The 26,784-nt window shown below is 41.6% G+C and overlaps 1 protein-coding gene across 11 annotated transcripts in view; it reads right to left on the reverse strand.

The window, feature by feature from the left end:
• Nucleotides 1–26,784, reverse strand: part of BBX (BBX high mobility group box domain containing) — a 198,007-nt gene that overhangs the window by 135,618 nt on the left and 35,605 nt on the right. For 5 of the 11 annotated variants that reach the window (XM_090058178.1, XM_090058172.1, XM_090058224.1 and 2 more), the window contains one exon: nucleotides 26,089–26,141. The exons of the other annotated variants lie outside the window; for them this stretch is intronic. In XM_090058178.1, the coding sequence (XP_089914304.1) occupies nucleotides 26,089–26,091 (3 nt within the window). In that variant the 5' untranslated portion in view covers nucleotides 26,092–26,141. The remainder of the gene's footprint in view (nucleotides 1–26,088; nucleotides 26,142–26,784) is intronic. 11 annotated transcript variants of the gene reach the window in all.

Raw genomic sequence — 26,784 nt, forward strand, 5'->3', positions numbered from 1 at the left:
CTTTATGCCAGTTATACATATTTCATTATTATTTCTTTAAAATTCTGTGGCTTCCATCCTACAAATACTTTATGCCCCCATATTTTAAGCAAGTCCCCAAAAAGTCTCCCTCTCTCAAATCAGTCCTACAGAGATCAATGGACGACTGGATGAACAGGATGCCAAAGTTTAAGTATTCACAACAGGCATATCCTTCAAGCCCTGACTCACAATTGGTGCCTACTGATGTGGTGTCACTGAAATTACTCTAGTATGACTCAGAGAAGCTGGCCCTAAACATGAAGTGGGTTATGAAGATGAAGAGACAAAGATGGAAAACTAGTTAATTTCATTCTGAAATATATCAGTGGGAGAGGAAGAGATTGGAAGGGCTGAGACACAAATCCCTCTTCTGCTTTAGCCCCTTGACCTATCCTGAAGACACAGATAGAACAGGAGCTATCCTTTGGGGAAATATGCCTTCCACAAGGGCACCAAGTTGCTGCCATGCCTCCAGGGCTGCTCCCATATGAATGGAGAGGGACTAAAGCTACTTTTTGACCTACCTTCCTGTTTCTGAGTCAAGCAGAGAATGGATTACAGAGCTGGGCCAACTGCCCTCACTCCCTCGTTATTAGCTATAAAAGGATGCGCATCAAGTTTTGGTCTCAGATATACACATGAAAGTTACACTTCAGCAAATGGGGACCTGCCTGTTTGCCCCCAAATTACAGCATTTGGCCCTAGGTGTGAAGATGCTATTTGCATTTCAGAGTGTCCTTAAGATACTGTTACCTAGTAGCATTAGCGTGCTGGCTAGTAGCATTAGCGTGCTGGCTGGATTGTTATTAATGCGCTATATTTTTACGGCTGCTTGTGAAAGAGATGTAGCAATACTCAGACCTTTTTCTTGTTAGCATGTCTCATAATTGCAGAGTATTCTGGGACCTCACAGATGTCAATTTACCTGTGTCATCTGGCAATTAAATATAATTACTATACGAATGTTTCTAGACTGATACATAATTAACCATTAACCCATATTCCTAGACTAAGTATTTTCTGAACTGCATAGCATGTTACTTTGCTGCCCAGTTCTCACCAAGCATTCAAAGAGGGTCCTTAGCTTAATTAAGTCTGGACAAAAATCTTTATTTTAGACAGGAAACTGTTTTCAACTAAACAGTGTTTTTCCTAGAGAAGTGTGTGCTTTCTATGACATTTGACTTTCTGACCAAATAATAATAATCATCTTATTTTTTAATTAAAACTCAACATTTTATAGCTCTGATTTCATGCCTGCATCCATGAATGAAGGGAAAGATGCTCAAAACTGTCATTTAACCTTCAGCTTTATTTTCTTAGGGTTTTTGTTCAGGTTTTTTGGCAGATTTTAAGTCTTCAGACTTGCAGTACATTAATACAGATACTTCTTGCACTATACACACTGAAGGTTTAATAACCATGTTAAAGTTTTTTATTTTTTGTTTTTTCTTTTGTGGTTGTTTTTTGATGGGGGGTGGAAGTAGAGGGGAGGAGAATAGGGGAAATTTGGAACAAGTATGTAGCTTGAGACATCACCAAGCTCCAAGCTCATTACTTCCTTTGTTATACTGATTCTGGAGGGGCCAATTTCAGAAGGCACAGAGCCCAAGTACATGGGCTGTTCATCTTTTGGGTGAACCTACAATTTTTGATGGCTGTTGCCTGATCTGGTCAAAGGACAGCTGGCTAGTATCTACAGACCCTGGAAGGATATGTAATCCAATGAAGACAGGACTGCACATCTGAACAGGTCATTCTGCTACAGAGCTAGCAACAGTGATCTCAAAAATGCCACAACTCAGAAAGCCATTTAGAAATAAAGAACTAGGAACAGCCAGATCCATGCCTCAATTTACAAGTGATTTCCGAGAAATTCTTTAAACAAATCTATGCCCTTAACTTCAGTACTATAATACAACAAAATGCAAGCTGCAGGGTCAGTCAAACAAGCATATCTTGTCATACTATACAAACCAACTGCTCTCTACTGATCCCCAGGCCAGCTAGGGTTAGATCTACAGTAAGCGTTTGCTCACCCCTGAATGGAGATGACTTCCAGCCAAGCCCTGAGCAGATTAGAAAAAGGCAATTTCAAAAGGCTTTAAATTGAGCCAAATCTAGTCCTCATCCTCAAATAGGTTTTGGAGGATGAGGAAAACCTCATTCCTAAAAGACACAGGCAATCTCACCCTGATCCAAGAATGTTTTGGATATGCATCAAAGAATGCCCACACTTCAGAAGAAACACTAAATACTACTACTTTTAATACGATGCCAATATTGGCACAGGAATGGCAAGCCTGACTTCTAAAGCTAATTTTGGGAATCACTCCAGTTGTTAGAAACCTGCTAAGTGTATTAGTGCAATGTTACCTGCACTTAAGCCGAAAGTAATACAGGTACCAATCTTTTTTAATGTGAGGTCAAGGCACAGAACTATCTTTTACAAGGTGAATTAGAACTTCAAAAAGGTTCTTGAAATGAGTCTGTTATGAAACCATTTAAATAAATCCCATTCAATATATTCCCACCTACTGAGATATTCACAAAGTAAGGTTCTTGTAGGATTTAAGCATATATTTAAATGCCAATGAAGAACAGCATCCATCCACTGACAATCAATCCTAAGGTGTTCTGCAGAATTAGCAAGATTTTCCACAAGTAAAATTAAATGTACAATTAAAGAAAGGTCTTCCATGTAAATTTGGTACAGCACAGCTTTGCTTTAGTAAATGTATTAAATGCTCAAATCATCTTTGCAGGGAGCAAAGTTAAGAATCCTGGGAGTGTTCTTAGAGTGGAAGAAGGAAAAAACATCACACACCCCCATTTCTAGTCCTCTGGGATCATAATAGGGTTTTTCCCCTCACCCTTGAGCATGGTGCTTGGGATATATTTAAAAGCCCCATTAAGAACCATAAAATGTCACAACATTCTGATTCAGTCTTGCAATACCATAGTCTGCTTAATTAAACCGCACATCAAATGGTAGCCTTACAGGGAAAAATCTCACTGCCTCATTTTGCCATATTCAGTCTTGCTTGTGATTTAGTTGAGAAAACTACTAATATCAATTACTATGAGAATGATGTTTATGCTTAAAGAGTGACTACTTTTCTTCCAAGCATGAAATCACTAATCTATAAATCTGCAAAACTGTTGTTAGTCACCCATTGATAAAGTCAACCAACTGACCACAGCAATCCTAGGCTTCAAGACAGCAGCTTCTTCCGGATCTCACAGTACTTTTAATGCTGGCTGTTTCTGTGCTTTTTGAAACAGGGAGCATACATACTATCAGTTTTTAAATTTTTCTCTAATATTTCCTTTAAAAAATGGGCTTAATGACCATCAAATATAACATGGCTTTTAAATAAATAAGTGCCAATAAGATTCAGTTTATTGCAAATGGAGGGGGGTGGGAGAGTACTTAAATAAGCAACAAGATCCTTCACATTAGGAGCATGACAAAGAAGCCAGAATTTCACTCAGTCATTTTCCCTCTGGTGGCAATACAGCAGATCCATTTAATTCAACCAGTTGACTGCAAAGGTCAAGGGAAAAAAAAAGTTACTGTCATTTGTGCTCCAACTGCTACACTAGTCTGACTACTTCATGAGACAAGTTCCAACAGTTGGTTAAGATGTGAACACCCCACCACTTCATTCAGCAGCAACAGGATTTATACAGGGATTCTTGCAGACTTAACCAATATACAGAAATGGCTGTCCCTTTTACATGGTTGCAAATAAAATTAAGCTGCTCATTCTAGTCTTACCCCTAAGATCAGCACAAGTGTGTCAGATTCTCATTGCACAGCATTCACTTCATTTTCACTCTCACTGTGTGCTACTGTCTATCCGTATTTACAATTCAATCCTCCAACAATGGGATGTTTTAAGACTTGGAAAAATAAGATTGTGCATTTTTTTAAAGCAGCTGCAACAATGGGATTGAAACGTGCTTCAGCTGATTATGCCCATGGTCGGTTTACTTGTTCCATGTACTCTGATCTGAGTCAAGAGTTACCACACTGAAGTAACTGGAGTTATGCTGGCATAAATGAAGAGATCTAAGAAACCTGACTGTTTACCAATGTTAAATCTCCCTCCCACCCCCTGCTTTATTGGGCCCAGTACATGCCCAGAAGAGGTAGTGCATTAATTGGACTTTGCCAACCCAACATCTGTACAGATTGGGTGCTTTTGTGGGGCTTTTTTGGCATCTTTATCTAATAGCTGACAGAAACAGCTTTAGCTAAAATTGCCAAAAAGCCCTGCTAAAGTGCCCAATCTATACAGATGTTGTGGAGCCAGGTTGAACTAACACACCACTTCTTCTGGTAAGGTGCGATTTTTTATTTTTATTTATTTGGGGGGGGGGGGAAATGGTGGTTGTTGGGTTTTTGGTTTTTTTTTACATTCGTCAGCAGCCATAGATAGAGTTTAAATAAAGAGGTCATCTTCCTCCCTCCCACATGCCCAGTTTACTCCCTGGCTCTTTAGGCTATGCCAGGCAAGAAATTGCTTAAAATTTCAAGACAAGGACTTCAAAAAGCACATAGGAACAAAGAGTTACAAGAACAGCGATGGTGGCAAAGGAGATAAAGATCAATTTAACCTGGATTTATGCTTTTATGCAGTCCTAGAAATTGTTATTGCTAATGAAGGAGTCTGAAATTTCCTTTAGAACCCATTATTTGGATTTAAAAATCACTGGTCATCCATCTTCATTTTATATCAGGATGGAATAGCCATCAGACTTTCAGACTCCAAAATAAACAGCTTACCGTACTTGACTAAGCCCTTAGCAAAAAGATCCGTTACAAAGGCTGCTTTTACACCATCTGGCTATGAACAGCAGAGTTCAAACATGCAAACCCCTACTCACTGTCTGATATTAAAAAAACCTCCAAAATGGACCAAGAAACATCGGTTCTCAATCTGCAAAGAGCAAATTTCACCTAGAATCTAATTCTTTATTTAAGGCACCCTGATTTTAGCCCTATCTGAAGGATTTTAATATCAGATTGGAAAACAAGACTATGAAAAATGTTAAATGAGATAAAGGGAAAGGCCAGAAAGTCCACCATGCTAAAAGCACTGTTTTTTTCCTAAGATGGAAGCAATTACACTACTGCTGCAGGATCCTGCGCTCCTCCTGCACTGGCAAAAAGCAGGATATCATGTCTGGGAGCCCCTTTTGCTGAGGGGGCTCCCAGCTGTTGGGAACACATGCAACTGGGGTCCACAGTCCCCACAGCTAGTAAAGGGTATAGCTATGAGGACATGTGTGTTTGGGGGTTTCACGCACCCTGAGAGCTTTGGGGATCACAGCAGCCACAATCCTCAGGGGGCTGCACCCCTGAGACTCCCCTCCCAGGAACAGGGAAACACTGCAACACATGCAAATTAAAGCTTGAGAGCAACGAACTAGGCATTTGTACACATTTCCAAGATCCAACTCATATGGCTGGTTGGAGCTTTCTATCACATGATAGTTCTTTACATGTGTAGCTGGTGTCAAGATAACTGTACAAGTTAATTGCATGATACCTGTCCCAGGTAGAAGGGGCCTTATACACGCTATGGATAGATTTCATTGAGAACAACTAGACACAGTTAATGGAGAACATTAGTAGATTACTACCTCTTAAAACTAGAAGTACATGCCAAACAGAATTACATGGGGCCACAAACATAATACAGTCTCTTCAAAACTTTAATACAGGGTCTATCTGCCAAGTAGACCCACGGTAAAGGGAATAGCTAAATGGAGGGTAACAGCAAGATATAGTTCATGCTTACACTATATGCTAGAATGAATATTTCACTCACTCAGTCATCCCAGCAGAAGCAGCCTGAGAGTGAATCTTATTCAGCGGGTACACTTAAGAATGACAAGAAGTTAAATTAAGTTCCATTTAGGCCTCAACCCCTTCACAATCTGCAGAGCTTCAGGAGGGAGTTTTACTTGCCATTTTAGGTTCTACATATTCATTCCAGTTATAAGCATTCAGGGAGGATCAATAAAAATTAAGAAAGTTGTGTTTTTTTTAATGACCACAGTTTCAGTTAATTGAAAACTTGCAAACACCTAAAAGGCACATTTCTGGAGCTCAATACAACATGACAGATAGCTCTAGTAATGTGATTAACATCAACAAGCACCAGAGAATTAGCTACCTAGAATTCCTATTGCCCATATAAACTGCACGGACTGCAAACCTTGGTGCTTTATTCCTTGTTTGTCCACAATCTTCTGGTGATAAATATCATGAAGTGATTATACGTGCCTTATTTATAAAATTGTAGCCCAAACCCTAAACAATTATTTTGACTCTCTTTTGTATATACACACAATGCAGCAAGAAGTACTCCTTGAACGGCAATGACAATAAATATGCTTCTTCAACTCTGCTTTTCAGATAAAAAAGCCACAGGTGCCCTCTTGTGGCCAAAACTAAAACCTGCAAGCATGCTAACTTTCTGTAATGACCAGGGGCTTTGTAAATTAAAGAGGTTTGAGCCAGGGTCAAACCTCCAAGAAACACCTTTGTAAGTGGTGCTGGTCTTCAATTAGGTGACACTATGAACTAGTAAGCCTAGAAGAGAAGTGGCAGCCTGCTGCCAAAAGTACAGCTATTAGCAAAACTTAAACAGAAGATGCAACAATTTTATGGCAATTAAATTTCCTGTGACACTTATTATAAGACAAGTTAACTCTACCTAAATCCCTTCAGAATGTAAATACTTTACTTTGCCCTAAGTATATCAAATTCTCCTCAAAAATAGTTTCATTTCAGCATTGGACAAAATGACTAGAGAACCAAGCTACAGAGCAGCAAGCAGCCTATCAGTTCTCATGTCTGTTTTACCATCAACTGATTGAGTGGTCTTGGACAAGTCACCTGAGCTCTCCTGGGTCTCTTTGCCTTATTTTAACACGGAATAAATAATATGTTCCTGCCTCAAAGGATGCAAAGATTAGTTAGGTCAATAATATGTTAAACACATCCTTTAAATATAAATTCTTTTGTATAATATGCAATAAGTATGTTTGTTAATTTTTTTTTAACCTTTTATTAGTCAACCTGGTTAAAATTTTCCAAACATTTAATTTTTAAAAGGCACTTAGTTCAATCCAGTTAAAATGCACATTTATCACCTGCTATTAGAAGTTCATGCAACCTAACTAGAAAGACGACATGTAAAAAAGGAAGCTAACTGCTTTGCTTGAAGGAATGAGAGAGCTACCCCAAGGTTTAAGTGCTAGTCTGCAACTCAGGAGACCCAAATTAATCTTCCATGCTACCAGAGACTCCCTGCATGACCTTTGGCAAGGTCAGATATGGACAGATGAACAAATCACTGAGTTAAAAGGCTGGGGAGGAGGAAGGAAGAACTTACCAAGCATCAGCTGTTCCAGGTAACTGGTTTTATCCCACAGTAAGCAGAAGTCAAAGCAGAGTACCTTGATAAAACAATGGAATGGAAAGTATGCTGCCTCAGTTTTGCTTCTCCTTGCCACAGCACACGAGCAGACACATGAGACACTCACTGCAAAATAGCCTACATGGGGTGTAAGTAGGGGGACCATATTATTTTTAAGGAAATCCAGGCCACTGCACCCTACCCCTGAGAAGACAGTAGAGCTGCTGCAGGCAGAGGCAGACAGGCAGAGTTGCAGTCAGATAGGGATGTACAATGCTTGGTGCATCATGTCACTCTGCTTCCCCACCACACTGTGCCCCACAGAATTGTAATTCTGGTAGTTTTGTTTCAACCAACAGCCAGGACCAGCTTACAAAATCCAGGACTGTCCTTGCCAAATTGGGATCCTAGGGTACAAGTCATCCTAGCTCCTCCCCATTTTCATCAACATAGTTGGTCTGTCTGGACCCTTAGTTTCTCTGTCCCTCTATTTGCATTTTATAGGTTGGGAAGATGTTACTTCCCTACCTCACAGTGATATTAGAAGACAATTATATTGAACGCTTTGAGGTGCTCAGGTGCTACAGCACCTCAAAATGTAATCACAAATAAGAGAGGACAAGTTACATTAGGTCCGTTTTAAAACAAGTGCCACACTAAAAGGGTGATATAAGGTGCTTATCACTCAAGTTCAGCGACAGATCTTGTTCCTCCCCTTGCATCTGCATGTACAAAAGTTGAGTACGTTGCTGTTTATTATGACATGTTTCAAATTGTCTTACGAGTTTAACAAGCCATTCATATCACTTTGCCTGCTTCTGTGCTGTCAAGATACACATGCTACCACAAAGAGAGAGAAGAGGTGACTTCAGTAAATGTGAGCTTTAAAAAAAGTACATTCTGTGCCAGAGTTTGCCAAACTTCTCTCCCAACAATACAGTGCAATAAAAGATACCACAAAAAGGCCTCAAGGAAAACTTGAGGATTTTTTTAACCACATACAGTTTGTTAAAGCAACTAAAAAATGGATCCCTCAGATGGACCCCACCATGAGACTGGTATGTTTTTAATTCTAAGACACAAGAAAGTAAAAGCCATCTCTGATTGTTTTTAAAGAAACCTTTTAACTAGCTCGATGAGTCTGAAGTCATATTAAACTTTCTTTCCACAATATTTCCTTGCTTAAACTTCCTTTTAACATCAAACACGTGAACTTTTTGATGCATGAAGTAAAAGAATATCAAATTTCACTTTAGTTTCTTCAAATCACCTGTAGGCGATGCTGCAACATACGCTGTTCAGCAAATGTAGATACTTTTCTGTCTTAGAGACTAAAAAGACTATTGGGCATAGCTCTATTTAGTCATTACCGTGATTTTTTTGTAGCCAGATGCTTCTGCTTTACTCAGGTAAAATTCCTGAAATGAATATTGTGTATTCTCCTGCTATCATATATGCTTTTAGCATATGTTGCCCAGACAGCCTCATGTCTGTCAGGAGATGAAGGCAGAAAATAGAAAGTTCCTCAAACTATCCACAGAGGCCAGCTAGGAAACTTTGCGGAAGTCGCATTTAACATCTCTGAGCCTCAGATTCTCTCTTTGCCCCAATGACCCAATTCACAGGAGGGTTGCAAAGCTTAATTCACTGATGTCTACAAATCACTTTGATAGCCTCAAGTGAAAGGTGCTTATAAAAGTGCAAAATGATCATTGTTCCTTCAGAAGTCCTGAGCCATACCGTCATTCAAACTACTGATGACAAAAACAACACGTAGTACCACAAATAAACCATCAGGTAAACAGAACACACTAGAGCAGCTGCTCACAAACCTTACAGACCTTGTCAAGCACAAAAGGTTTCCCTCAAAATGCTCTAGTATAAGCATCAGCTTAAATACATTTGAACCCGCTACTTATCTCAGCTTCTGTGTCCTTAACAAGCTGTTTCTAACCTGCTCACTCACATGAGTACTATGCTATTAGTTGATCAGACCTGTTATCTGGAGAAAGGACTCTGAAGTGGGAGTCATGGATTCCTCATAAGTTGGGAGGATATTTCTTTCAATAAGGTGAAGCACCTTAACTCTTAGATATTAGGGAGCTATTGGGAGATTTTCTCCCTGCCATGTGGTGCTCTGAAGTGCATCTGCAGATGCTTGGATGTTAAAAACAAAACAAAACAAAAAAACAATCCTGCAGGGCTGCTTTGCTTACAAGCCCTTGTACATGTACCACGTTTTTAGCTGATACAACCTATATCTGCTCACTACTTCTTGGTACTTTTTCTTTGTTTAAAATACACCAAGACGTTCTTTACATATCTAAACTGCAATCTGGTAAGGACAGAGTCCTGATCAGTCACTCTGCCAAACAGTCTTGACCAGCTTTAATTTTTTTATGAATCATAATTATAGAAAACATACTTGCTTACACATCATACATCAAAAAAGCCAGTTCCTCAGCTGGTGTACACCAGCTGTGCAAGAATGTGAGAGTCCTCACGCAATGTAAATCAACCAATTTGAATGGACTCAAGGAACGTGTTCATTCATGGATGATTTAAGCCAGCTACCAGCAAAAATGTTTACTCTCCTCCTCACATCAAACACAAAAGGGTATTCTGACCTCCCTCTCTGGAACATTCTCCTTGTGGAAAAGGAGAGCACATACTGAGATCCACCTACTGAACCTGCAGCAAAAAGCACGTACAACCACATCATAAATATTCACATCCACTGGCTTTTTAGCCTATAGAAAACATATGTACATAAGGCCTTAAAAAAAGGTAGCCAGAGCATTTGGTTTGCAAAGCGATCTGTACACTGGCAACGTTCACCTCTGGAGCTCCAATTCATCACACCCTAAACAGGCCAGTTGATCAGCTGTGTCAACATCTAGCAAATAGATTATGACCCAAATAAGAGCTAAACAGCTGAAATTCCACTGTTATCAGACAAAGCTAGTATCAGCAGGCCTTGGAAAAGAACCTGCAGAATTGCAGAGGCAACAGCACATCCACTAGTGAGATATTTGTCTACCTCCCCCTATTCCAGATTCACAACATGGGGCATCTTATGGAACCTTTACTATGTCTTGATGGAAAGCCTGAACAAATGTTAGGAAAAGAGAGCATGTCTCTTCTCAGATGCCAGCCTTACTCTATTATCCATGCATTAGTCACTACAAGAGAAGATTACCACAGTCTACTCTGTTTGAAACTGAAACCAAGGGCTACTTGGGAACTTCTAAGAGCAGCTGCCCATTACACGGGAATATGTTATACCCACACTCCTGGGACAACAAAGGCATTCAGGTACTCACAATGACCTTAAGAGCTTATCGTTGCTCAAGGCCTGTGCACCTCAACAGACAGTATCCTCATCTCAGCTGCTGGGTTGAAATATCTGCTAGACATGTTTAAGTTACCAGTCAGAGGCCTTCATTAGGGAGGGTGGGACATTCTCAATGACAACTTCCCATTACTGGGCAGTAGACCCAGAGCTTTTCAACCTGAAAGATAGGTTTGAAAGCCCCTGATAGAACAGGCCAAAAAAAAAAAAAAGGGATTTAGTTGCTTCTATGACTGCAGATGCTTGCTGGCGCACATGCAATGTAAGGGGGAAGAATACTATAAACTGTTAATTAATATATTTCAAACACTCAGCTGGAAAGTACCCCTTTCTTCTCTACCTAACCCCAACACCACTACCTTGAACAGCTAATTGAGGTTTCTCTTACCCTATGACACATCTCTAGTGTTTAGTAGGTATACACATCTATACAGTGCACAGTATCATACAACCATATTAGGTTGCAGTACTTACAGTTCTGGACAAGGCTGTTAAAAGGTACAAAGGTGGTCAATGGAATTTGGGTACCTGACTCTGCAAATCTGTTATTAATCATCATCAACAACCACAAAAGTCTGGTTTTTAATTTCTCCTCCCCAGCCTGTCATCTGTTCACTTTATCTCCAGGTCTTCAACTTTCAACATGGTCCTGATGCTCTTAAAGAATTTAAAGGCAAGCTATAGTCAATGTTCCCTATTGGTCCCTATTGCCAGGCAGCTGCCCTGTGAAGGGGTTCTGCAGTATTCTGGCAAATAATTGAAATTCTGCTATGGCAGATCCCTAACACATGGAGCTTGCTTGCTGTTAAACCCATCCTCTAAATTTACTAAGGAAGGTAAAATAGCTACTCCTGAATAACTCCTTGTACAGACAAGCCTCTGAAGCAGCAGAATCAATTACACAGAGACACACACACTCCATTATTTAAATAACTAATTCCACTTTAAATAGCCATAAGTGAAAGAGTTTTAAAAATCCATTTTTACTTGTCACTATTTATTCTCTTTGTTCACTGCTGGCATGTCTCCCAACTGGGACAACAAAAATCTAAACTCATTTTCACTTTTCCTTACAGTCAGTTTCACTTTCAGGTTCCTGTTTGGGTAACAAACACTAGTACTGGAACAATATTTAAAAACGTTGATGTGTGATTTTTTTTTTCTTATCTCAACACACTTTATCCATCTCAAGAGTCACCTACTGAAGCACCTAAGATTAGAGTAACTCAGTAATTAAAAAGAAATACATAAACCATATTTACTCCAAAAAAAATGAGGTTCCCCCCCAACTACCAAAGAGAAAAAAGACACCCCCCCGGGGCTTTTAACTGCATACAAGAAAACCTCATTAAATACTCTATCACTAAACCGCTGCCAAAAGTAGCATATGCTCACCAATGGTTCACCAACTATGAAGTTGACTAAATGCAGCCAGCACTGAGCGTGATTATAAAACACATGGCCCAAACTGGACAAACATACTGATAGGCTACCTGACCTCCCAGATTTATTTTCCCTGTTGCAGCAGTGAGAAAGAGACAAACTCAAGGCAAGCCTCCAACGAATTAGATTCTACAACTGGAAAACTACAAATTTATAAATTTTCCATATATAGAATTTAATTCTTGGAGGTCACCTTATGTTCGAGTAAATTACGGTATCTATTTTGCACGTTTACTCCGCATACTTAACACCACTTCTTAGGCCCACCCACACTTTTTGTGTTGATATACCAGTAAGTATTTTAGTTAGGGGCACTGATGCAGGGCTTAAATTAACATTGCTCTGAAGTCCTGTGTTCATAAAACCCCTAAATTTCAACTTTGGTGGTGCTTTTAGTTCAAACTGGATGGCCCATCAGGGAGTACAGGCTGCAGCTTGAGACAGCTTAGCTTATCAGCTGCTAACGCAACTACTCTGGGCAACACTCTCAAAGTGCTCAGCATGGCTCTCACTCGAGCTAGGCTAACTTGTGAAGTAGTTTATGCCAGAGAGAAGAGTCATAATTACCACACTGGCATAACCCATAAATGTGAACAAAATTCAACGGGCAGAGAGGTGCCTTTTATCTGGTATAATTTATTCCCCTTCTTGCACTGGAATGGCTGTATTGGCATAAAGCATCTATTATACCAATGTAAATTAATTCATCCAAAGAAGGGAGTACTGTACCACTTCCAGTTTTTGTTCTTAAACAAGCCCAGAGCATCACTTTCATGACTTATTCTCTATAGTTAGCTTCTCCTGTTTCTGTGCATGTTATTTTCACAGACAGGAGAGTAAACCTGACTGTAACAACAACAAAAAAAAAACAAAACCAAAAAACAAACAAACAAACACCACAAAAAAAAATGCCACACAATTACCAGAATTATTTAGGGTTCAACATAGTCCCCGAAAACACTTGCATTTTTTTAGAATAGACCAAATTACATATTGACAACATCTCAAAGTATGTCACAATATATTTATATAAAAGCTTAAACAAATTTCTTCCTCTGAATCTTCCATTACATTCCTTTCCCTCTCCTGTTTTGAAGTTTGGGCAAAGTTTAACAGCTTTTAAATATTATTATTAAGTAGCTTTTAAAAAAGCATCACTGAAGGAGCTTTATCCTGATTTTTGTGGGCTATTTTCAATTCTTAATTTAACTATCTGAGCAGCACCAAACAAGACAGACTTCATCCTGTAGTCCTTCAAAATCCACTAGTGTAGACACCTTCAGGCTGTCTGTTTTATGAATGGCACAAAGGCTCCACACTAGTGCATGTACAACCCCTTTGTACTGATAAGGGAAATTTCAAAAAGCATTCACCTGGGGAAGATCAGTGAGACCCTCTCAAAAATGCTAGGCACATGTTCTCTGAACAATGGGCAGTATATGTGAGTGAACTCCTGCACAGGATCCTGATCTTGATGAGCAGCCACATATTGGCTAACTAATTTGAATGCTGAGGCACCGGGACTGTATTTAAAAACGATGTTGGTTTCAAACCCCTATCTTTGTTTTATATATTTGAAAAAACACCAACAAGAACTTCCTTACTATAGAACACACATAAACAAAGAAATCTTTACTACCGAACTACATAAAAATAATAATCATTATCACTTAAGGCACTGACCAAACCAATACATCTTTCATTGTCAGGATTTAGGCCTGAGGTCATGTTCTATTCCCCAACAGACACTGAAGGGAGGCATACATTTTCCACTAAAAAATTTGCTAGCTACTTGTCCAAGTTCAGTCCCAGGAACCCACTGGAATTTAAGTCCACCAGGGAACAAGAACACACACTAACTTTGGCAGTGACACGCTAATTTGTACTATCTGAGAACATGGCCCCATGAATCATGCCCTATAGTAGTAAGTAAACACAGAGCTAATTCTGAGAGTAGAGCGCTTTGTTCAATTCATACATGGAGACAATGCATTCTGCACCAGCTGAAGACACTGCAGTTTTCAAGCACAACTATAAGTAAAGCATATTATGCTGGAGGTTACAAAGCAGGGAGCACGGAGGTGAGGCCTATATTAGAGAGGGAAACACATAGCCCACAGGGCAACTGACGATGACAGTGACACTGCAGCCAATACAGGTGAATCCAGCACAGTAATTAATTTAATGGGACCAGCCTGTAAAGCATAACAGAGGGTGGGTACACACTCCCAATGGAAGGTACATACTGTACTTCAAACCACTCACACAGTGAATGAAAGAGATGGACCAAATGGAATCTGATGGAATCCCCTGTATCCGAAGGCCTTATAAGAGAAATTACTTACTACAACACTCTGGGATCTCTCCAAGAAGGAACAAATCCATGATGGACTTCCCTACTCCATTCCACACAGTACTGTAGCCAAGTCAAACACACAGCGAAACAACTATCATATGGCTAAGATTGATGGAATGACAAAAACAGTCAAAATGTTTTGCCTTCACTGGTAACCAACTGATGGGGGGGAAAAATTTTTTTTATATATACATAAGATGCATCCATAAACGCATACACTGTACTGAAACTAAAATGTACAGAAGTCCCCTGATTTGCAGTCCTTTGCAGCTACTATCTAGAAAGCCTGAAGCATCTTTCTCTATATTAAAAAATCTGTGTGGCAGGTATGATATTCAATTTTATGCCATCTTTTTCTCAGCATGCGTAAGTAAATTATGAAGTCTGTAAGAGAAAGGAAGAGACCTGACAGGGGAATGTAAATTAATTCCTGACAGGAGAAAGCTGAGGCTTTTGGTAAGTGGTGCAGGTAACAGTTTATCTACACAGTATAGGCATACTAACTGTATATTTCTGCTATGAAGGTTAACACTGATCACATTTAAAATACTACGTTTAGTTTTCAGAGTCAAGAGGTGAATCGGGCTGTGACACTTTTCCAATTTGTTGTTTTACGCCCTGCTCAGCTTTTCCAGTTATCTTCACAACCACAAGGACCAGAAAGTTTGGTCTAAAGAGCAAGCACAATGGTTCATAGTTGGTGAACCATTGGTGAGTATGCTACCTGAGTGGTGCCTACCTTTTTAGTCCCATGGGCCAATGAGTGGTGCAGAGTTAGTCCGTGGGCCCAATCCACCCCAGTCCCACACTGTATATCACTCTCATGACCCCAGCCCCAGATAGGGTTCCAGGCCCACTGTCCCAGGACCACCCATGCATACACTGTGGCCCAATCCTCTGTCCCCAACTCCATGTATGCCCAGTCAAGCCAAGCACCCTGCCACATACAAGCGAGATCCCAAGCATGTCTTATAACTGCATGTAAGTGATGACTGTGAAGTCTGTTGCGCTTGAAAATTTAGCAACTGGAGGGTGAGGAGCAGGAGAGAGAAGGGGGGCAGTAGTAGTGTTAATTACCACCACTCCCCTACTGCCAAATTTCTGGGCTTTTGAGGGCTGGATCAATCAACTCCATAGGACAGATCTGGCCTACAGGCCAGGGGTTAAACACTCTTTGCAACAGCAAGAGGTTGATCATGCAACACTGAAGTCACAAAAGTCATGGAACCATAACCACAAGCCTTTCTGTATGCTAACTCTATGCCTGAAATCAGGCATCCTACTCAGGGCTAAAGATCAAGACATGACTGGAAGGAGGTTCAGTTTCATTACCTTAGTAACAAGCCATAAGCATACAGCTTAAACTTGGGGTATGCTGGTTCAAAACAATACCCTATTCCTCCAGATACATTTTGGTGCAGTTCTGTAACAGTTTATTAGGCATACATGTCTGCATGCTTGCCTTTCATACTGGTTTAAAGACCACTGTGAAAGCATTTTAAATGTTCTATCTGTCTACACTCTAGTGATCTCCACAACAATGGAGTTTACAGACTGGGTGATAATTCCTAGCATGGTTTGCTTCTTGAGCAATCAAGAAACACCAACCATCTGTAACATCTGCACCCCAACTTTCATTTCCCCATGAAGAGATGTCCAAGATATCACTCACTTCTACAAAATAGGTCTTTACTTGTACCAAACCCAAAGAGTGATGGATTCACAAGTGACTTTAAGAATAAAAGGACAAATTGCTATGAAAACTTCCCTACATGAATATTACCATGCCCAGTCCAGACCAATAGGCTAGGGACAGAAACTAACAAACCAGTATGACTGACCGGAAACTGGTTGAAATCTGTAACACAACAGAAGTCTAGTGCACGTAACCCACCTCCAAATGGCTGAAACTAGTTTAAGATGAACCTAGATAGGTACAGTATCAGATTTCACTGAGCTAAGTTAAATCAGTGTATTGAACTTCTCTCCCAGATACCCTCCGGATTCAAGTTAGCTCTCAGGCCCCAGCATTCCAGGGTGCTTTGCACCTCCCTTGCAAACCCCTCTTCACAGGATGAGAGCGCTAGCCTTGGCCGAAGCTGTCTGCTCCGGCTGAGCAGGGAGGCATGTTCGAGCCGCCCTCCCTCCCCTAACCTGCTTCTGGCTGAGGCCACTGCAGGCATTTCCAGAATCACAAGCGAATGTCTGTTCATTTGCTTACCTGTTCAGTACTTGGCCCTAATGTTCTTGTGACTCCAACTCCCATCTGTATGTTAACATGTTTGTATTGTTCATCTAAATTTATCAAACTGTTTCAGACTGAAATGCAGGTGCATTTTCAACAGCATTCAGAACATAAGTCAGTATCTAGGGTCCTCCTTGTCAAACAAAAACGTTTTTTCTCCTCCGCTAAATGTTATCCCTAAATATTAATTTTACTCCATTTTACAATCCCAACAAACCATTGCTCAAATAAAAGCTAAATGCATCAGTAGAGAGGATGCTGCTGCTATTTCATTCCCAAGTCCCTTCAGGCAATATTTTAAGAGGTCTTAGCTGACAGATAAACAGGACGTATGCGCCAAAACAAGTAGCCAAACAAAAAACAGTCCACCTGAATTCAATTATAACCCCTTTCTTCTACTATTCTTTACCCTATCTTCTTCCCTGCTGCACTATTCACTTGGCAATTGTTTTTCAGCATATACCCTATCAAATTTTTCCCCACCTTACCACGTACCTGGCTTTATCATACTAGTTTTATTTCATCATACAACTGCTAGCATCACAAATTCCTTTTGTGAGTTTCATTTTGTTCACTACCCTGGCTAACTTACTGTCATACCTTTATTCTGTGACATACAGGACTTGAGCTTTCACCTCCTATCCCCCCCTCAAACTGCGCCCCCTGCCCCAGTCCTGTAGCTCCCTTTTGAGTACGTGAGATATCCGTATTCCATATAAACCTCTCTGGGGATCACCACCTTGTAGTGGTAGAGAGGCTTGTGTGTTCCAATGATCCTGAGAGCAAGGCCATTGACAGAAAGGTCCCACCTGGAACTGAAATTGTGTATAAAATGGATGGAAGACTCTTCAACCTCAACAGACTCAAGTCCAAAACGAGACCATGACAACATCCATAATGGAGCTCCAGTATGCGGATGACAATACTGTCATTGCTCCATCTGAAACAAACCTCCAAACAATTCTTAATGTATTCTCAGAAGTCTATGAGAGTATTGGCCTAACTCTAAACATCAGGAAAATGCAAGTCCTTTACCAACCAGCTCCAAATGGAGAAACAACCCTCTCCCCTCCCCTCCCCTCCCTTCAAATCAACAGAGAATTGCTGGAGAACATGGATCACTTCATCTATCCTGGAAGCTATCTTTCATCAAAGGCAGACATCAACGCGGAAATACAAGATCACTTGAAATGTCTGAGTGCAGCTATTGGACATCTGAGTAAGAGAGTCGTCTTAAATCATGACATCCTTGCTGAAACGAAGCTCTTGGTTTATCAAGCCATTGTCATTCCAACTCTGCTGTATGGCTTGGGAATTTGGACCACATACAGAAATCTCAAGAGCTCAGAAAAGTACCAGTACTGGTGCCTTCGCAAGATACTGAGGATTAGCTGGGACGACGGACATACAAACATCAGCGTCTTGGCCAAAGCAAATTCCAACTGCACTGAGGTCGTGATCATCCAAAGCCAACTTTGTTGACAGGTCATATTGCTCACATGCCTGACTCCTGCCTTCCAAAGAGAATCTTTTTCTCACAGCTGAAAGAAGGTCAGCAAAGTAGAAGAGAGCAAAGGAAGAGGCTTCAAAGACACCCTGAAGGCAAACATGAAAGGCATGTCCTCACATGTAAGCACGTGCGCTTGCAGCAGCTCAAATAGAAGCGGTGCAAATTTGAGCCAGGGCTTTTTGCCTCAGCACATGTGCTCGGACATACACTTTGTTGTGGAGCAAATTGTGCCACCTTGGGGCAAAATAACCCTGCCTGGCTCCTCCCAGATCTGCTGCCAGGGGGAACTAGAGCCTGGAGTAAGAAGCTGTGCTATCCCCAGCAGTATAAAAAGCTGCCCTGGCAAGCAGCTCAGAGCTACTCACTCTCAGGAGCTTCTGGGGCCCAGCAAATTGGTACATGGGGACACAACCCCTTGTGCCAGCTGGAGTGCAGCAGCAGCATCCCAAATCCATTTTTAAAAATACCCCAAAATCCATGTTCTACCACAATTAAAACAAAAGACCACTCTATACACACACACACACGCGCGCACACACACACACACACAGAGCAATCAGTTGGGCAATGCTTTGTTGGTATATTTACAATGTTAAACCAATTTGGAAGCCTACCAGTGTCTCTATCATCATGAAAAAATAAATTCTAAATACCTATATATGCACTTTTGGTTTTCTTCACACGTGATGGGTATGTGATGGGGGGATGTGGTGTTTGCAGGAAGAGGGTAGGAAGCGGTGTGGGAGAAGGCAGGTGAGTGTGTGGGGAGGGATGTGGGTGTGGAGGACCTTGTGGAGGGACTGCTCAGGAGGAGTGGGTCCCCTGGCCCCCACAGGGTACAGCCCCCCCCCCGAGCCCCAGCTCCCCCTTGAGGGCCACAGCCTCTATCACCCACAGGGCCCCAGCCCTACCACCCAGGGTCCCAGGCACCCTGGAGGACTCCCCTCTCCCCCTGCCCAGAGTCCCAGCTTGTCCCTGGAGGGCCACAGCCCCTCTCCCCCTCAGGGCCACAGCCCCCCCACCCAGGGCCCATAACTGACCTTTCACAGCAGCAGCAGGGGGACTGTGCACTGAGCCCAGCCGGGTCCTGCTGCCCTGGGGTCTTTCTGCCACCCCACTGGGCCAGTCTCATGGTAGCAGGACCCAGTGCAGCACGTGGGGACCATGTGCTGGGCCAGCTGGGTCTTGCCATCCTTGGGGCTGTTGTGCCACCCAGCCAGGCCAGGCCCATGGCAAGAGGACCCAGCGTGGTACGTGGGGACCGCGTGTTGGGCCCAGCCGGGTCCTGCTGCCTTTGGGGGCGCTCTGGTGCCCGGCCGGGCCATTTCTATAGCAACAGGACCTGGCCCAGCGCGACCTGGTGCGCAGGGACTGTGTGGAGCCCAGCCAGACCCTCCTGGCCCTGGGCTGCTCATGCTGTCCAGCCCAGCCCAGTGTGCGGGGAGCATGAAGAGCCCAGGTGGGTCCTGCTGGTCCTGGGGCTGCTTGTGCTGCCCCGTCTGGCCGGGCAGCACAAGCAGCCCCAGAGCTGACAGGACCCGGCTGGGCTCCGCACACTCCCCGAATGCCAGGCCAGGTCCTGCTGCTATAGGAATGGCCCAGCCACGTGGCAGGACCTGGCTGGGCCCGGCACGCAGGGACCGCATGCCATGCTGGGTCTTGCTGCCACGGCCCCAGTCCAGCCAGGCAGCAGAAGGGCCCCAGGACCTGGCTGGGCCTGGCACATGGTTCCCACATGCCGTGCTGGGTCCTGTTACCATGGGCCGGGCCAGGCCCAGCCGGGTGGCAGATGGGCCCCAGGGCTGGCTGAGCACCATGTCCCACCTCTGCCCCATTGTGCCTGCAGGGCATGAGGACCTGGCTCAGCCACATGTGGCTCTCTAATCCAGCTTTGCACCAGAGCGGATCACATGGCTCCGGGAGGTACGGCTCCTGTGCGCACCTCCCAGAGCCATGTGACCTGCTTTGGTGCAAAGCCAGACTAGCAAGCTGCCAAGATCCGGGCCAGGTCCTCATCCCCCTCAGCCCCAGGGACATCCCCTCCACCACTCCCCAAACCCCTTGACATCCCCCTGCCACTCCTCACCCACGAACCACTCCCCCACACACAAACACTTACCTTGGACAGCACCAGGGCTGGGGGCAGCAGGAGCACCAAAGAGATGCTCTGGCCGAAACCACAGCGTCTCTTTTGGAGGACTGACTCCCTGCTGGCTCCGTGCACGGTCTAGGACCATGCCTTGCTGCGCTCTTCTGCAGAGTGTTTTCATATAGGGGTCTTATTTTCTCCCCATGCTGCAAACATGCAGCACAGGGAACATTTTTTCTTTCTGCATGTGCCTTTTGCCCCACCTCAAAGGGGTCTGAGGCGGGTCAAGAGGCACGTGCTTGCTCGTCTGGATTCGCCCAAAGAGGTGTAACATCAACATCAACACTTGGAAGACCCTTACTCAGTCAGGACCGAACAAAATGGAGGAAGACTCTTTGGGAGAGACCTCAACACTCTGAAACAGCTCGTCGACAAAAAGAACAGGAAAAGAGGAACAGGCAAAAAGAACATCAGAACATCCAATGCAGCACCACAGTGCCCATCCCTCCTGGAAACACCTGTCCTCACTGCAACAAGACGTGGATCTAGAATTGGGCTATGGAGTCACCTGCAGACTCACTATTAAGATCCTTGGAAGACAATCTTACTTGTTTGTGAGTGATTATCTATCATCATCATTCCATATAGAGCAGGGATCAAAATCATTAGGCCCAGTGGGTCAGATGAACAGTGTGGGGCTGGTCCACGAACTAGATTGGTCCTACAGACAGGCCCCACATGCTGGATCCAGTGCATAGGGCCACTGCAGCATGGGTACCACATGCAGTACATGCCCCAGACTAGCCCCATGCAGGGGTGATTCAGTGCACACTACATGTGGATCTGCTCCAAGACCCATGGGTGGCATCATGTGCCAGAGCTTTCACCTGATGCTACGGCTCCGTGGCTTAGATCTGGCCCATTTCTTTAGCACCCCGATATAGAGTATTTATAATATGGCAACCTTGTGTATATTACTTGCTTAAAAGGAACATGAAACAAGGACATTTTTGTATTCCCCCAAATTCACTACAGATGTAAAGCAAAGTCCTGCGCAAGTGAAAGCTATGGAAAGCTTTTCCAGGTACCTCAGGAGGACCTATGCTTTCTGGGAACATAGGTAATTGGACAAGATCTTGCCCACGACAACAACATGAACACCTCTTGTTTACAACCTGAAATGCTACTACTTTCTTTGTAGCAGGCAAGTTAACCAACTTCTCTTTAGTGATCTTACTAAAGCAGTAAGATCCTCTGAACAGTTCTGATGGGAGTCACCGTCTGTCATTTCAGAATTGCAAGAGCATGTTAAAAAATCCTGCTTGGAATACTTTACACCAGAACTTCAGAGATGTTTATTAATTTGATTGCCTCCAGGCAGCGAGAACAAAACAGGCACTAAAGAATGAGCAAGAGACCTAGGTAATTTTGTACAACAGCAAAAAACAGAAACAAAATGCCACTGACCAGTTCACAGTTAGTTACTAGAGTCTGTCAGAAGGTACAAACAAATGCTTGCTGACTCATGTAAAAGAGAGTACTACACCTTGCAAGTCAAACATTCCTTCCTTCTTAAAGAAGAAATTCTGTTATTCAATACATGTTCCCCAGCACACTAACTAGCTTGCAGATAGGTCACTTGCTTATCTCTGGGTACAATTCACCAAAACACAGAAAGGACAAAACTTTGCTTAATGCACAGAATGCATTTCTGGGAGCAATGGTAGACCTGTTAAAGAAGTTAATCAAAGCTCTTTAACTGAAGACTGACATTTTTAAATAACTTTTGTTTTAGCACAATCCCTTGTGCTACTGCGTCAAATTTTGATAAATAAATTTGATTTTTCACAAACTTACAGCAGATATAGACTCCAATGCTGACAAGAGAGGTTAAAACATTATTTGTGGGAGAAATCTAATTGAAATTATACTAATGTGTGAGAGTATTTTCATAATTGGTGCTTATTTTCTACAAATCAATGAGTTCTTCCCTTTGTATTATTTTGTTTTAGCTTCATGGCTTATTTGAAATGTCTTTCTAACCCTAGAGTCCTACTTTTTACCACCCAGTATCATTATCATTCCTTCTGGTTTTACAGTACCTGTCATTTCCACTTTATTATGAATATAATTATATCCAGGCACGTTATCCAGGTAACAAACTTAGGTCCAGTGCTTTCAGGCTGGGATTTTTCAAAGGGAACTACCTTGGACTCCTTTAAACTCCCAGACTGGGTTCTCTGATATGTGTAGTTGTATTTCTACACATGAAGTTATATATATCTGAGTCTTTCCATTAACTGTATTCTGCTACACTGTCTCCTTAATTATTATTATTATTAAATCCCAGACCAGTCTTCTTTTGGTATTAGTAAATCCTCTGAAAAGTCAGAAACTGCCTATCCTGAAAATACTTGTCTACTGCAAATTGCTAAGAGTTAACTTTATTTTTGTCATGTCTCTTGTGCCTCTAGAAAGTCTTATTTATCTGTGGCTTTAATCAAGGAAGAGCTAGTTTACACACTATGAATTTTTATTTACTATTCTATTTCACAAAACTTGAACCATCATTTCCTGAGTATGCTGTAACAGCTGTATTAGAAGTTGAAAATATTCAATCAGTCAGCACAATACAGTGATTGCTTACTTTATAAACTGCCTGAACCTACAGTATCTAAAGCCAACACTCACCTCTTCAACTTTCAGTTACAGACCTCTCACAGAAATACTTTCGGTTACAGTCAGATCGGTAGACTGCTGCATACTGGCACAGCGTGATAAAACAAATCATGATGATACTGCTCGCTCAGCCTCTTATGTTAGCTTGTCAGAAGAGACCAAAGCCACCCAAATGCCAAGCTCCAGACTTATGAAAATAGTCCTTTTAGAGAAGGAGTATTAATGCTTCAAGGAAAAAAGTTCTCATGAAAAGCAGGAAGCTGATGTCAGTGGCATCGAGAGGAGGGATGGGGCGGAGCAGAAAGGGGCTGAGCTGAGGGAAAGTGGAGCAGAAACAGGGCTCGGTGCTTATAGCTTGTTGTTGGCAGTATAGCTAACACCACTGCATTACTGAAATACCAGTACCACTGCTAACATAAACACCAATAACACCCCCACTTCCCCAACAAACTCTGCCCTCCCTTGCGCATTACTGAATTTGTAGTGCTCATGAAAGAATAGCTTTGAGGAGCTTAGACAGAGCCAGGCATTGTACAGGTAACGCACAGGGAAACTTCCTCACGCCATTCTGCCAAGTCACTTAAGTCCTGCCCTATACTGCTCCATGTAGCTCAAATCCTGATTCCACAATGTTCCCTGCTGTTTCGTTTTTGGTTCTCAGTAAAGGCTGCCAGTACAGCCGGGCTACAGCTGTACACCACTAAACTTGCTTTCACTTCTGCAGCAATGTAACTTTGAAATGCTATCTTCAAAAATAGGATAACGGCCTTTCAGTCCTAAATATACTGCATTAGCTTTATGCACTAAAAAGTGAGGTTATAGTATTTGTTGTAACAGTAACAATTGCTACTTATTGTGCACAAGTAATTTTCTTTGATGAACTAAATTTCTTAGATGAAGGGGAAGAGATTTTTTAAGAGAATAATTTTGACCCAGAGAGTTGTGAAGCTTTTGGGAAGGAATTCGAGAGGACATTTAGCTGTGTTTTAATTGTAAGTAAACACTTCCTTTGCTTTATAAATTTTAATTCCTCACAACTATGATAATATAGACATTAGTCATCTTGCTGAATGAATTATTGGAAAGCCCCTGGATATTACCAGGAGCAAGGCATCATAAAAATCTGTATGGAACAGAATACTACAGCAAATTCTAAACAGTTTAGTTTGGAAAAATAATACAACTTATAACAAGTCTCACCATTCTCAAAGTAATCCTAAATGTATCACATGGAGTGCTCAATTGCATCAGTCCTAAAGATACAAAACTAGATAGACTAGTCCCTAACAGTGGTTTGAGAAGAGTCAAACCCTGAAATAGGAAACAGGCTAGTAGAACGAATCTCTTACAAACAGCAGGTAGTTGGGCATATATCTATATTCACAGTAAAGAGTCCCAATTTTTCTCCTGAACTGAGCTACAGTAATTGTGGAGGGTGTCCTTATATGGAGGCATACCCTTTTTAAATCTGAAGTGCTTTGTCTCTTCCTGTGGTAGAAATTTCAGTTTAATTCTGAATCGTGGGGAGCATAAAACTTGGTACTTATATTTCTAACCATTTCAGTTTTGTCAGATGTCCTTTTGATTATGTATTACGAGGGGGCAATTGTGGGTGCCCAACTAACCTTCTCAATACCTTTCATGGGATATATTCCTCTCCTGTCTCTTCCCCATAGGAAGGCTTTTCATGCCTCTACCGCCTTTATTATCTAATCCCTCGTAAAGGGAACCTAAACTACACAAGGCATTCAACATGGGAATCTGCTGTCAAGTGACAGACTAGCATTAAGATTTTCTGAATTATTCTCTATGCCTCTCTTAATCCAACCCAACCTTTTATTTTGACCAGTTCTTCATATTGATTAGCTGTTTTCACCATACTGATATCCAGGTTGTTTTCCTTGAGTATGTACAGTCAGTTTATAACCTACTAATATGTAGGAGTAGTTCTAATTGTTCATAACCTATCACATGACATGGAATCTTACCCATCATCAAATTGCTCGATTGTTTATCTCTATTTGTGCTGCAGGTACACACACAGAATTGACAGGATGAATGGAAAAGAGAAAGGTAATGCTAAGAGTATATCAGTTCTGTTTTAGAAAATGATTATTGAATAGAAGGATGTGTGCTGCATCATTTTGATAGGAACAGTTTGTTACAAGAATGAGAAAAGGTTCCTATGTCATCCTATCATCCCCTTCTGAAATCGAATGGAATTAGAGCTTGTGACATCTCAGGTTAGCACATCTTATCAAAAGTAAACTTACCTAAAATATACAGTAGCCAATCCATATCTGTGAATTAATTCATGTCCTCTTTTTTTTTTCCAAGCTCAGCTGTTTAATTACTGCCTATATTTCTAATTCATATCCTTGCCAATGCAGTGGCTAGGTTGTACCATCCTGAACAGTAACTCTGAATAGTAACTTGACAGTTCTACTTAACTAGCACTGTCAAAAATGTATTTGATAGGCTTTCCAACCTTCCCCGTCCTCCAGAATAAAGGCGGGTGAAAAGGAAATTGGCAACCAAACTGTCTCAGTGTACGCTGCAAAAGTGGGGGATAGAAATGGAAAGGCTGAATGTATCTATGACACTGCTGACTTCCCCACAGCTGTTGGTCTGGTACTTTTCAAAAGTAAAATTACTGAAAAGGAGGTGATGGAAGAGGAAAATGATTTTTTTTTTGAGGGGGGGAGGAAAAAAAACCAAACACAAAGGTAAGAAATAAACAAAGTGAACCATATAAGCTTGAAAACGATTTTCATCAGATTCCTAGTATCACCCAGAAAATAATATAATGCCCATACAAAAAACAAAACAATCCCTCCTCCCACTCCCAGAAAAAAAACACCTTCCAATTTCAACCCCCCCCAGAATTAGTCTGGAAGCAACAGTGAACAAATAGATCTAACAAATGCCCCACTGCTGTATCATCCTTCATCACTCACCATCACCACACCAGATTTTGCTGTGCCAGTCTACCCATCCTTAACCTTGCCGCCTGAAATTGGCAAAAAGAAAAAATAAAAGAGATTTTTTTTTTACCCCTAAGATGAACAGATACTGAGAAGGTAACTTTAAGAAATAATATTTGGGCCTTTACGATGTAGAATTTTGTAATACTTTAATAATGTTGTGGCACATTAGCTGGACTCAAATCAAATCCATTTTAACCTCAACTCTTCTTTAATTTGCTGTTGTTACTGGCCAATTTGTTCAGGATTCATGGAAGTAAACTTAAGATTTAGAAACAAAATAGATTTTTAGAACCCATATTATTAGAGGAGTCTCTTTATTTTATAGCTTATATGCAAAGCAGTATGTTCAAGTTATATACTTTAGGTGCCTTAAAAAAGTATATCGTCTTCTTTCCAAGCTGTACAGTAAGTTACAACATTTGATAAATATGTTTTTGACAGTGAAACAAAAATTCTCAAAGCAGTTGAAGATCTATTTCGTTTTGCTTATTTGAATTAGTTTTATGCTTACTAGCTTCCCTCCTAACTAGAAAACTATGGTAAAACATCAAGCTCAATTAAAAACAGACACTATATACAAGTTTGTTTAAAAAATTTCCTTTTGTAGTGTTTGCAATTGTTATACAAAATCCTTTAATAACTGAACCAAACATGCAGTCTTTACTC

This window comes from Crocodylus siamensis, chromosome 1 (genome assembly GCF_052110815.1).
Source record: "Crocodylus siamensis isolate JL-2025a chromosome 1, ASM5211081v1, whole genome shotgun sequence".
In the NCBI taxonomy this organism is placed as follows: Eukaryota; Metazoa; Chordata; order Crocodylia; family Crocodylidae; genus Crocodylus; species Crocodylus siamensis.